This window comes from Hylobates moloch, unplaced genomic scaffold (assembly GCF_009828535.3).
Source record: "Hylobates moloch isolate HMO894 unplaced genomic scaffold, HMol_V3 SCAFFOLD_20, whole genome shotgun sequence".
In the NCBI taxonomy this organism is placed as follows: domain Eukaryota; kingdom Metazoa; phylum Chordata; class Mammalia; order Primates; family Hylobatidae; genus Hylobates; species Hylobates moloch.
The window spans coordinates 39,926,035-39,938,668 of NW_026652295.1; the positions used below are offsets into that span (position 1 = coordinate 39,926,035).

General features: G+C 52.1%; 1 protein-coding gene across 6 annotated transcripts in view; it reads left to right on the forward strand.

The window, feature by feature from the left end:
• FOXP4 (forkhead box P4) overlaps positions 1 to 12,634 on the forward strand; it is a 54,088-nt gene that overhangs the window by 15,976 nt on the left and 25,478 nt on the right. For 4 of the 6 annotated variants that reach the window (XM_032140746.2, XM_032140748.2, XM_058432442.1 and 1 more), the window contains exon 2: positions 3,328 to 3,547. In XM_032140746.2, the coding sequence (XP_031996637.1) occupies positions 3,344 to 3,547 (204 nt within the window). In that variant the 5' untranslated portion in view covers positions 3,328 to 3,343. Of the gene's footprint in view, positions 1 to 3,327; positions 3,548 to 8,263; positions 8,284 to 12,149; positions 12,192 to 12,634 lie in introns of those variants that run through there. The other 2 variants (XM_058432444.1, XM_058432443.1) reach the window with 2 other exon arrangements.

Genomic DNA, 12,634 nt, shown 5'->3' on the forward strand with positions numbered 1-12,634 from the left:
CTATTATTATACACCACATTGCAGCAATTATGTTGTTCACTGGGTGTTGCTCTGTATGCCCCCCCCCCATAAAAAGAAAAGAAAGGAGCACCTCTGTCTGCATCCTCCTCCTTCCTTTTTTCTCGTTTTCCAAACTTACTGTCTGATCTGCAACTTTATGATACTCCTTGAGTGTTGGAAGGGGGCCGGCCACTCTCCCTAACCCCAGGGAAGTAACTGCCAGATTCTCTTTCCTTTCTCCTTTGCATGCATACACCCCTGAGGCTCTGGTCTTTGTCCCCTGGGGCCCAGGAGTTCTCAGATCTCAGAGAAGCTAGACTTGGAATCAGAGCGGGCAGCTGCTTTCCACCACCAGCAGAGCCAGGGTTGGGGGAGACGCCCCCCTCCCTCCTGTCTCCCCATCCCCCTCATGTAACTGAGGCCCAGGCCCAAGTGGGGGAAGGTGCTGCTGACTGGGTGGTTTCAGGGGAGGGTGATGGAGCCCTGTGCTGTGACAAGTGGAGAATGGTGCCCACCCCATCCGTCATTTCACCGCCACTAGCCCTCAGGCTGACATGGCCATTAAGGCCTGAGACCGAGTGCTCAATCTCTTCCGAACCATCACTCCCATCCTGCACCTACTCCAGCCCAGCTCCTCTCAGAACTTAGGAGTGGAGCAGCAGCTGGGTTGGGGGAAGAGCAAGCCCTTAGGAACATACAGAGAAATTCACAAATACAGGGTACCCAGGAGGCCACTCAGACTTACTGGGACAGTGACACCCAGAGTCACAGATGAAGAGGGGCCACAGGAACAGGGATGTGGCTTCTGTGGACCCCTTGCAGTTCTCTGTCTCCTCCCCACTCTGCTTCCAGCCAGGATGAAAGCTGAGCAAATGGCTTGGTAGAGTGAGGGAGAAGAGTTCTTCTGGAGTGAAAGGAGAGAATTTGGGAGTGGGAGGGAAATGCTTTGGGGAGCTACTCACTTGGGGAAGGAACTAGAGAAATCACAGTCCAGTCTCTTTCTGCAGTTTCTCATTGTTACCTACAAGGCCCTCATCTGTCAGTTGGGTCAGGGAGACCATGTGGTTATAGGGTCTGCCTAGGCCAAAAGAGATCGAATCGGGAGGAAAGAAACTGGCTGGCTTCCACGGGCCTTGCTAAATGCTCATGTGGCTTCTGTCCCTCGATGATCTCTGTGCAATCTGGGCCAAGTCCTTGACTTCTTTGGGTCTCAATGTCCTCACCCTTACAATTATGGTGGGTGGAGAAGGCACTGATCAATATTGGGGGCTTGCTCTGTCAGGTGCCATGTGTATGTTTATTTTCTCCTCAAAAGACTTGGAGGCTGGGATGAAATATACTTGGCTCTCTTTATCCGCAGGTTCCACATCCGTGGATTCAATCCACCACAGACGGAAAATACTGTACAGTATTTGCAGTGTGCAGGATCCACAGATAGGGAGGGCCAACTTTTGTATCCACAGGTCCTGCAGGACAAACTGGGAGGCTTGAGCATCTGGAAATTATGGTATCCACAGGGATCCTGGAACCAATCCCCCATAGGTGCCAAGAAACATTGTCCTACCACAGACAAGGAATCTGCGGGTTGGGGAGTTTAAGATGGATCAAATATCAGTAGTGGATCCCAACCGTGGTCTGACCTGTTTGACTGAAGTCCATGTTCCTCTCAAGGGACTGTGACTCGGGGGTAGTTGGGGAGCCCCCAGAATTTGAGAACAGCTTTTCATACTAAGGATATTGGAGCCTCGTCAGATGCAGTGGTTCATGCCTATAATCCCAGCACTTTCGGAGGCCGAGGCGAGTGGATCAGTTGAGGCCAGGAGTTCGAGACCAGCCTGGCTAACATCTCTACTAAAATTAGCCAGGCATGGTGTTGCATGCCTATAGTACCAGCTACTTGGGAGGCTGAGGCAGGATAAGCGCTTGAACCCGGGAGACACAGGTTGCAGGGAGCCAAGATCGTGCCACTGCACTCCGGCCTGGGTGACAGAGCGAGACTCTGTCTCAAAAAGATAAAATAAAATGAGTAAATTAATTAAATTTTAAAGACTGTTGGAACCTCTATGAGTTATAAGAAGCAGCTCAGGCCTCCACCTCCTCCTTACTGCCCTGACCATCCCAAACACATACCCTCTCTTTCTGGAGGTATGTTTCAGCAACTCCTTGAGAGGCATTTCCAGGGTCGGGGGATCCAGACTTTGACTCTTTGCCTTGGGTATGTAACCTAACTCTCTGGACCTTCGGTTTTTCCATCTGTAAAATTGGTGTGATAACTGTCTCCCACAGTTCTCATGAGGAGAAATCATGGTTCCTATGGAGAGTGAGTTAACCTTACTGAGTGTCTACTTTTGACCAGGTGCTAGGCTGAGGGCTTTAAAATGGAAGATGGAAAGTGGAACCAGGGCTTCCTTCATTGCACACCTCCATGCCGAAGCCCAGTGTCTGGCTCCCAGTAGGTGCTGAGCAAGTGGCAGCCTTTTTTGTAGAAGAATAATTGTTGCTCTGGACCTTCTGTGGCCTGGGGAAGGTCGTTTGCCCTGGGATGGGAGCAAACACAAAGTCCATTTCAGGTGGGGGTAGGAAGGCAGTAATATGGTAGGTTCCTAGTGAATAACTTTTGTCTTTGCTTTGTTGGTGTAGGTTGAAGACCCAGATGGGGGCTGGGCACTGTGGCTCATGCCTATAATCGCAGCATTTTGGGAGGCTGAGGCAGGCAGATCACCTGAGGTCAGGAGTTCGAGACCAGCCTGGCCGACATGGTGAAACCCCTTCTCTACTAAAAATACACACACAAAAATTTAGCTGGTCATGGTGGCAGGAGCCTGTAATCCTAGCTACTCAGGAGGCTGAGGTAGAAGAATCGCTCAAACTCGGGAGGCGGAGGCTGCAGTGAGCCGAGATCGCACCACTGCACTCCGGCCTGGGCAACAGAGCAAGACTCTGTCTCAAAAACAAACAAACAAACAAAAACCTTAAAAAGCCCTTCTTCATGTCATTATTATAAACAGTGCAAAACCTCAACTGGGGCAAAAAATCCTCACCCAGAGGAGCAGTGCAAGGGCTTTGTCTCCTCCCTTCCCCACCCCAGCACGAGGTCTCCTAGAAGTCAAGAAAACATGGTTGGGGGTGTGGAGCCACCCCTCACCTGGGGGGACATCGGGAGGAGCCACACTCCATCAGGCATCCCAGGAGCAGCCTCTGGGAAGTTGAAGAGGAGTAGATGCCCAGCTACTCCTGTGGCGATGGTTATGTTTTTGGGGGTCAGCAGTCACTGCCCTTTCAGCCTTCAGCCTCAGCTTCTCCTCTGTGTCTCTCTTCCTCCTCCAGGTACCGCTAGAGCGACATGATGGTGGAATCTGCCTCGGAGACAATCAGGTCGGCTCCATCTGGTCAGAATGGTGTGGGCAGCCTCTCTGGGCAAGCCGATGGCAGCAGCGGCGGGGCCACAGGGACAACTGCAAGTGGCACAGGCAGGGAAGTGACCACAGGTGCAGACAGCAATGGTGAGATGAGCCCCGCGGAGCTGCTGCACTTCCAGCAGCAACAGGTAGGAGCTGGTGCGCCTTGGGGTATCTGGGAGTGGGAGAGGGGGCACTAGGCCGCATTCTACTTCATCCTGGCTGCTGGAGCGCCACTCCCTGCCAAGCAGCCTCACTTTACCATTCTTAAGACAGTCCAGCTTCCAAGGACTCCCTGTCCACCCACCCCTTCTGGTGGCCACCTTGAGCCTGGGCTACCACAGCATTTTCAAGAGAGAGAAGTGGGACTCGGAGGTCTGAGATCATGAAGCTTGAAACTGTCCTAGAAATGCCAGTAAGAAGAGACAGACACACACCTGGGCAGCAGGCTTGAGATTGGGATGTTGGATTGGTGGGCACGCCACTCTTCACCTGCACACTGGCTAGGAAACTGGCTAAATGAACAGGGTTAAGAGGGTGCTGTGCACACAGGGGGATCTTCACATTATTTCTGTTGGAAAACATTCTCTGCCTCCAAGTCAGCCTGGGCCTCCATTTCAAGCAGTGAAGAGAGGCCCAGGCAGCTGGGTAAAGGCCAAGAGAGGTAGGCAAAGACAGGCCTCCATTTTTAGGGCTCAAACTGGGAACCCCTGTCTGTGTCTTCTATTTCCTCTTCCACCTTAAAGTGCAGAGTTTGGGAGTTTAAGACCAGCCTCTCTGAGGATCTAGAGGCACTAGGATGGGTCTAGATCTGGTTGGGTGATGACAGAGCAGGGGCCTCATGTCCTGGTCCCACCAGGGAAAAAGGGAGAGTCATGCTTAACAAGTTGAGGAGAACCTGCCCAGCCAACAGCCCTGGCCTTGGGATTCTCTTTCTCTGATTTGACTCTGCTCCTGGAATCACTGCTGGTGGTGCCGGCCGTTGGGCAGGGCGGGGGTGGGGGTATGCTAGGAACATGGAGAAGCAGGGCTCTGCGTGTACCTCCCTGCTCAGTACTCCACTCCTGCCTCATGCGTGCACACATGTATGTACCACAGTGCCCTCATGTGCTCCTCCGTGGCCCTGCTGTCTCTCCCAAGTTCACCCTGGGACTCTGCACTCCTTCTCCCACAGCCCAACTTCATAACCCCTAAGGGGCCTTTTCCCATCATATTCCTTGGAGCCAGTCAGACTGGAAGCAACACCATCAGAAGCCTGACTCCCCTGCACAGAGCTGGTCAGCCAGCGCTAAAGCAGGAATTGAAGAAACCTGGTTTAAGTCCCAGCCAGCCCCTTAACCAGTGGCATGACCTTGACCAAGTCATGAGCCTGCCTGAGCCCTGGCCTCCTTAGCACCTAAAGTACAGAGTTGTTAGGATCAGGTGCAATTTGGGTGTGCAACACGTGCAGCTCACTTGTCCGTGTGGATGTGAGTGGAACGGAGGACTTCAAAAATCACTTTCTCTTGCCAGCAGTGGAGACTGGAGCAGGGAAGGGCCTGACTCCCTTCCCTAGGGAGATATTCTTCAGGAGTTTGCTGGCATCTCCCAAGCCTTCCTAAGCAGGTTCCCTGGGGAAGAGACCCACAGAGTCTGTGCCGTTTGCTGGGGACAGAAGGTTAAAGGGCAATATCCTACCCTTTACCAACATAATAGCAAAACACACCCCACGAGAAATCTCCAAGGCCACCCATTTTGTATGGCCAGCTGTTCCATCTCTGTGACTGTGCAGACAGTTATGAAAAATTTTAAATGTGGTAGGGGTTGGGGAGTACTGAAACTGGAAAGTTTCTTTTAAAAAATTTCTGAAAATGAAGAACGAACACAGTTCTCTGGATAACTGGGGAAATGTTTGGGGTGGGGAAAGACAGAACTGTCTGTACTGATCAGGTTTCTTGGTTCTGCGTTGCACATGAGCCATGTTTTCCCATCTATATTCCACATTCCAGTTATTCCTGTTTGTTTTGGGGAATATCCCACAGTCCTGGAAAATCCTATATCTGTTTCACAAATAAACTGGGGTGGGGAGTTGGAGGCAGGCAGAGGGCTGTTTTATCCATTTGGGCTCAGTATGGGCAGAGTGCCCAGGGCCAAGGAACATATTTGAGACTTAAAAAAGGTTTTGTTGGCTCCAAACTATGAAAAGAACCTTGCAAAATCAAAATTACAAGATTTCCAATTAAAATGAAATAGTCCATGGGCTATTCCTCTACCCTGAGTGTGTGAACGAGGCTTTTGGGGGAGCTTCAAGGGTAACATTTTCTGGTCCCCAACAACAAATGTTCCCACTTGTAGGATAAACAAGTGCGGGAAAGAGAGCCTGGCCCTTTGGGTTCCTGCTCCTTCTCAACCCCAACCTGAAAGGACTTAGAGGACAAACCAATGCCTTTCGTCTCTTTGGTGCGTTGGGGTCTTCACATATGCTATGTCGTTATCTCACCATCCCTGCAAGGTGGATATTATTATTCCAATTTCACAGATGAGACAGCCAGAGGTAGGCAATGACTTGTCAAGATGGCACAATAAAGGCTGTGTAGACCTCACTCTCCCAGTTCCTAGTTCAGGGCTCAGCACACCTGCCCCTTTGCTGCTTCTCCATCACACAGTCACTGTGGGAAATGGAGGCAGCGAGGCCTCAAGCATAGTGGGTGCTAAGGAAGTGTCTGTTGATCGGTAAATGAGAGCATTTCATTTCCAACCTGAAAGGGTGCTGCTGTGATAGAAAAGCAATGCTGCCCACTGGCCCTAAGTAGCCACTCCAGTGCCATCTGCAAACTCGATAGGAAGTGGGGCAGGAGAGGGTCTGTGGACCACACGCTGGTCCCATTCTCCTCGTACCCTCTGTGGCTCTCCAAGCTCCTCTGCCTTTGTCTGTCTGTTGGTCCTTGTCCCTTTGCTCTCAGTAAACAAGCCCTGGAAATGCAATCCTGGCCTTTGGGAGTAATGAGTTGACAGAGAGGAGAGAGATAAACAGGGCGAGTCAGAAGTCAGGCCTGTGACAGGACTTTAGGCTGAAACAAACAGTGCTGAAGAGGGCGGCCACGTCACTTTGGAACAAGAGCAGGCGCTTGTTTCCATGCAACGAGCAGGCTGGGAGCTTGTTTAAACAGAGGCTGGGGGGTGACCTGGCTTGGCTGCCAGGCCAGGTCTGACTAGAGGGAGAGGGTCCTTGGCTGGCTGCCCCATTTCAGCCCTCAAGGCCCCAGCTTCCACCTCCTTCATCCCAGCCTGGTCATTGGTGAGTGACAGAGCCATACCACCTCCACGCTGTCTTTGGGGCTTTCACCAAGTCTGCAGTCTTATGCCCTATGGGGAATCTGTCTACCCTGAGGAGAAGGTGCAGGAAGTACGGTAGGCTCTGGAGCAGTCAGTCAAGCTGCAAACACACCTTCAGTCTTTTTTTTTTTTTTTTTGAGACGGAGTCTCGCTCTCTCACCCAGGCTGGAGTGCAGTGGCGCGATCTCGGCTCACTGCAAGCTCCACCTCCCGGGTTCACGCCATTCTCCTGCCTCAGCCTCTCCGAGTAGCTGGGACTACAGGCGCCCGCCACCACGCCCGGCTAATTTTTTGTATTTTTAGTAGAGACGGGGTTTCACCTTGGTCTCGATCTCCTGACCTCGTGATCCACCCGCCTCGGCCTCCCAAAGTGCTAGGATTACAAGCGTGAGCCACCGCGCCCGGCCCCTTCAGTCTTATTTTGCACTGGGCACCGTGGCGGCCAGCTGGCATTGGTGATCCCCAGCTGCTGTTAAAGTATACCCTAGACCGTAGACACACCCGCGGCCCATCCGTCCCCTCCCTTGCCAAGGCAAATGCTTCTACCGCGGTGTCCCTCCCTGCATTTTTACCCTATGGGATGGCTCTTTTGTTTGAAAGTTGCCCTTGTGTTTTATCCTAATCTGATTTCACTTGTATGAAAATGTTCCCAGTGTGGGGATTTTCTCAGGGACCCCACAAATACCCTTAGGACTCTCTCTGATAGGGGCCATGAAGCCTAGGAGAAGTGTGTGGCAGATTTTGGGAGGGGAGGTCTTGGGGGCTGGTCTGGGTGCGCTGGCCAAGTTGGGGCCAGGAGGGCCGAGCCGGTGGGGTGGAGGCAGGCAGAGCCGCTGGCGGCGGTGCTGAGGCCGAGCTGAAAGGCGTCCTGGGCCTCTGGAGCGCGCACTCCCATTGTCCATGGGTTGCGGGGGTGACAGGTCAGCGAGGGTCATGGGAGGGTTGCCTAGCGTCTGGGAACTCCCACTGCAGTTGCCGTGGCAACTGGGCCAAATCCCACCCCGTTCACATCCTGTGAGGAGATTCAAAAGGGTTGGGGGGCTCTGCACATTAATGGGCTTTTAACTCACCCCCCTTCAAAGAGATGGGGGGATGTCAGGCAGTTGGGGGAGGGGATAAGAAGAATGGGAGAGACTTTTCTTTCCTTTTCCTCCCCCATCTGGCCCTCCTCTGCCCAAGCTACTTAGAGGGATGACAGCGGGGGAAGGGGAGGATTCAGAGGGTGAATTTGCCCCCCACCACCCCCTGACACACACACACACACACACACACACACACACACACACACGCACGCAGTCAACAGTTGTCTTTGGTCTGCAGGTCCAGGGCCCATTTCTCTTCAGGACTGCTGGCTATGTGCCCCAGATTCTATTGTTTCCTGTCTGGTCCCACACCTTCTGCATTCTCCTTTTTCTTCTGGAGAATGAGCCCCTCCCATGGAGGAACCATGGCATGGAGGGAGATTTGGGGCCTGCACTCTCCAGAGGGGAGGCTTAGGGACATCACACCAGTTCATACCAGCTGCTGGGGAACACTCAGAAAACTGCCCTTTCCTCCTTGGCCTGACACAGTGAGAGAAGGGCAGGTGGGAGGTGGGAAGTGGGAGGAGCTGGGGAGTGCTGTGGCCGGGAGAGGGCCTTAACCATCCCCCTTGTTGTACCCCTCCCAGGTCCCTGAGAGCCAAAGACCGCCCTGTTTCCTATGTTGGAAAATTCCCCTAGGAGGGAGTAGTGCTAGGAGGGCAGAGGGCGGGGCTGGGGCCTGGAGGAGGGATCTGCAGACCCCTGCTTTCTTGGGACTAAAAGGAGCCAGCCCACTCTACCGGCAGGAGAGCCCCCAGCTTCCCTCCTAATATGGAATTCTGAAATCCCTCTTCTTCCCTCCCTCACCTCCCCTTCATGGCAGAATTCTTGTCCCTGCTGATTAGAACTGGGGATACAGAGGAGAATTTGGGGAAGGGAGATGAATGTTCCTTCTGAGAAAGGGTTTATCTTGAGGATTGAAGGGGGGAAGGCTGCATCCTAGGGTCACCTCATCAGGGCAGAACTTGGCCTGGAACCCTCAGTGGGAGAGCTGGCTTTTCCCCTGGGGGAGCACCTTTATTCTGAGAAGGCCCAGTAGGAATCTTCAGGAAGAGAACTGCATCCCCCACCACCATTGCCCCCACTCCAACTCTACACTGCAGTGGTAGCTAGAGTGAAGCGGCTCAGAACCCAGACCCCAGCACAGACCCACTTCCAGAGAACTCCACAGATACTGGTGGGAGGGATGTATGTCTGGTAGCCACCTCCAATGCCACCAAGAATGAGGAAAATGATCACGGGAACTTCTGCATCACTGCCACTCGGCCACCCACCACCACCTTGGTGATTTCACCTCCTTGCTGGAGGTCAGAGAGTTCCTTCCAGGCGCTGAGGACTCTCCCCCTCATGACACCCTGCAGAGCTGGTTTTGGCTGCAGGAGCTGGATGAGCCCTGCATCATTGCTAGAAGCAGGCAGAGGCCGGGCACAGCTGGTGCAAAGCCTGCCTGAGTTTGAGAGCAGCAGTGCGGGGAATGAAGAGAATGAAGGAGCCTTTTGAAGGATCGCAGTTCCTCATCCACGCTGTTGAGTTCAGCTGTAAATTCTCATCTCTCTGAGGCCAGAGACTAGTTCCTTGTAGAGAGGAGGCATTTTCAAGGCACTTGGTAGGGAAGGGGTCCTGAAACCGGGGCTGTACACCCAGGATGTGAGTCGTCTCCCACCGACGTGGGCCTGTCTGTGTCTGTGCATTGCTGGTTTTCATTTTAATGGTTCTAATTTGAGAATGTGCCGATGTCATTTTTACGAGGTTGGTGTAAAAAAAATTTACAGCCTTTTCCAAAAAGCTTTTTTTTCCAAGGGAAAAAGGTGCAGAATAACTTCAGGGGTTTTATGGTCTCCTCTCCCCACCTTCCTTGTCCCCCTTCTCTGTGTAATTTCATTTTTATGTCTCTTTGCTGGAGGACAAAGCCTGGCTGGTCGAGAACTTTCCTCCCCGCCAGGTCAGTTCCCTCAGTGGTCAGGACCACTAATCGCTAACTCTTCCTTCTTGTACCCCTTTCTTCCACCCTCTGGTCCCTGAGGAGTTGCATTTTGAGGGTTAGATGAAGCGATATTCTTGCTTTACTTTGAACCAGTGAGTGCTTATTAGGCATCCATTGTTTACCAGCAGTAAGTATCTACCCTGAAAGACTGTATCACTTCCTACTCAAAATCCTTCAGCGATTTTTCAGGTGTATAATGAAATAAAAAATCATTGTCCCTGTGCAATCTGGCCCCTGCACACCTCTGGGACATCTTCTCAGGCCACTCTTCTCTTGGCCACACTGGCTTTTCAATTCATAATGCACCCAGCTTTTCCCACAGCAGGGCCCTTGCACCATCTGTTCCCTCCATCTCAGATTCTCTCCCTTGGAAGAGTTGCCTCCTCCTGATGTTGTGTCTCCTCAGAGAGGCCTTCCCTGGCCACACACCCTAGAGCCAGCCAGCCTCTGTGGGACACTCGCCACCAACTCAGAGTTTGCATGTCTCTTTGTGTAGTGTCTGTCTCAGCCCATTAGAACGTGAGCACCGTTAAAGCAAAGATGCTGAGTCCCCAGTACTGAGGACACTGTGAGTGCCCTGTGGGGCTTAATAACCACTCATTAAATTGTTAAATTAATAGTCATGCTGTGTCTCTGGAGGTAAAGGTAATAAATAGGCTTTCCTGGGGATGCTTTTCCGGCTCGGAATGGGGCGAGGTGGGCCAGCACCCTCAAATACCCTTCTAGTCCCTTCTTTTCCTAAATCCAGCCAGTTCCCAGTGAAAATTAATTATGGAGACAATTTAGATAAGACTGAATCCCAGTTTTGCCAAAACCAGCCAGAGGCAGACAAAGGAAGTTTGGAGTTTGTTTGTTTTGGCTGCCCCTCACCACAATCCACATCAAACCAGAATTTGCTAGTACCTCCTCCATCCTGCCCAGCCAGCGCTTGGTTTCTCTTCCCTGTGCAGAGCCCAGTTTCAGGTCTGGTACATTCAGGTTCTGCTTTTGCCGCTGTGTCCCACTGGGCAAATCATTGCCCATCTCTGGATCTCTGTTTCTCAATCTATCAGTGAACTAGAAAATACCTATTTTTTGACCCACTAAATTGATATTATGACCCACTACTGGGCCATGAGCAGCAATTTGAAAAATACTGGACTAGATACCCTCTAACACTTGCAGCTCTCCAGGGGCTGTGGCCCAAGCCCTTCGACTTCTCATTCTCAACAGCCCTTCAAGCTTGTCTCCCTGATGATCACGTCCCTGCCCTCCCACACACACAGAGAATAAGGCTGGCACCCCAACACAGATCTGGGATCCTGCAGCCTGCTGAAAGGGCTGGTAAATAGCCCCGCACCTGGCTTCCTGAGAGAGAATGACCCCTCTTCCACCCCTCCCCCCCAACCAACCCCGAATTCTCAGAACCAGAAATGGGAGTGTGGTCTTATCCTGGAGGGGAGAGAGAGACCCCACAGCACCAAGACTTGTTTTTCTATTCATAGTAGCTCCCTGTTGCCCTCAAAGCTACAGCTTCATTCTCCACCATCCCAACCGCCCTCCCTGGATGCCATCCGTTATAAGCCATTTGTTCCTAATTGCGGAGATCCTGCTAATGACTTCTGAATGGGGGATGGGGGGAGGAGAGTTCAGCTTCATTAGCGAGACTGAGTTCTTAAGCTTGAGGGGGAATGGGGGCTGGGCTGGAAGAGGGTTTGGTTAGCAAGGCCTTCCAGGTGGCACCAGGCAAATGACCAGGAGCTGCTGGTGAATCATCATAATAGTGTTCATCCAGGACCTACTGGGTGCCTGGCAGTGTGCTAAGTACTCCATGTGCACAGTCCCACGTGCTGTTCCCAGGAACCCCGTGAAGAAAGTATGGGGTTGTTCCAGTTTTGCAGAGGAAGAAACGGAGGCTCAAAGAGATGGTGACTTGCCCAAGGTTACCCAGTATATGGTGGAGCCAGAACTTGGATCCACATCTCTCTTGAAGTCCACGCATGAATGGACAGTACACCTCCCATAGAGGAAAACTGGACATCATCCCCAAACCACAGAGCTGGACATTTGGTTTTCAGTCCAAGGGGCAGAAGGAGGAAAAAAATGAGGTTTGAGAGGCCAAATGGCTCCCAGTTTTCCACTCTGCCTAAGCCCCCTCTTCCTCCTTCCCTAGGTTTTCCATAATGGCTTCTTCCTGGTGTGGGTATCTGAACACCTTTCTCACCCAGGGCTGTGTTTGGGTATCTCTTGTCCTTAGGGAAGGGAAACTGAGCCCACTTTTTCCCTGGAGTTTCCTTTCTTGGTCTTCTTCCTCCACCTCCACCATCTTCACTTCCCCTTCTCACTGTAGGGCTGAACACATGCAGATTGGGGGAAGGCAGATTTGAAGGCCTCGCTGGACTGTGCATGGGATCATGGAGACCCCTCAGTGGGGTAAGCCCTGAGCAGTCAGAGGTGTTTGGACTCTCCCACTTCCTAGCTGTGGAACCTCAGGCCTCAGTTTCCTTGTCTGTAAAACAGGGACATCAATACCTGCTCCACTTAGCTCAATGTTGTGAAGCTTCAATTAAATGTTTGAAAAAGTGCTTTGAAAACTGCAAGGCAAATGTTAGCTGTTCAGCTAATGTCAGCCTTTGCCAGCCCCCCATATTCAGCCTAGACTAAAATGAGTTTTGTGAGTGGGTATCGCATGTCTGCTGTGTGCTGGTGGTTGGAGATGGGGGTTCACAGCTACAGTTGACAACATCTGTGCTTTCAAGGAGGCCCCACTCTGGTTGGCATATTCAAAGAAAGTGGGGCTGGGGATCTGCTGGAGTTAGGACCCGTTATTTCCCATGTCTCTCGGAGGTGGGCAGTCCAGTGATCTCCAGGCCGCA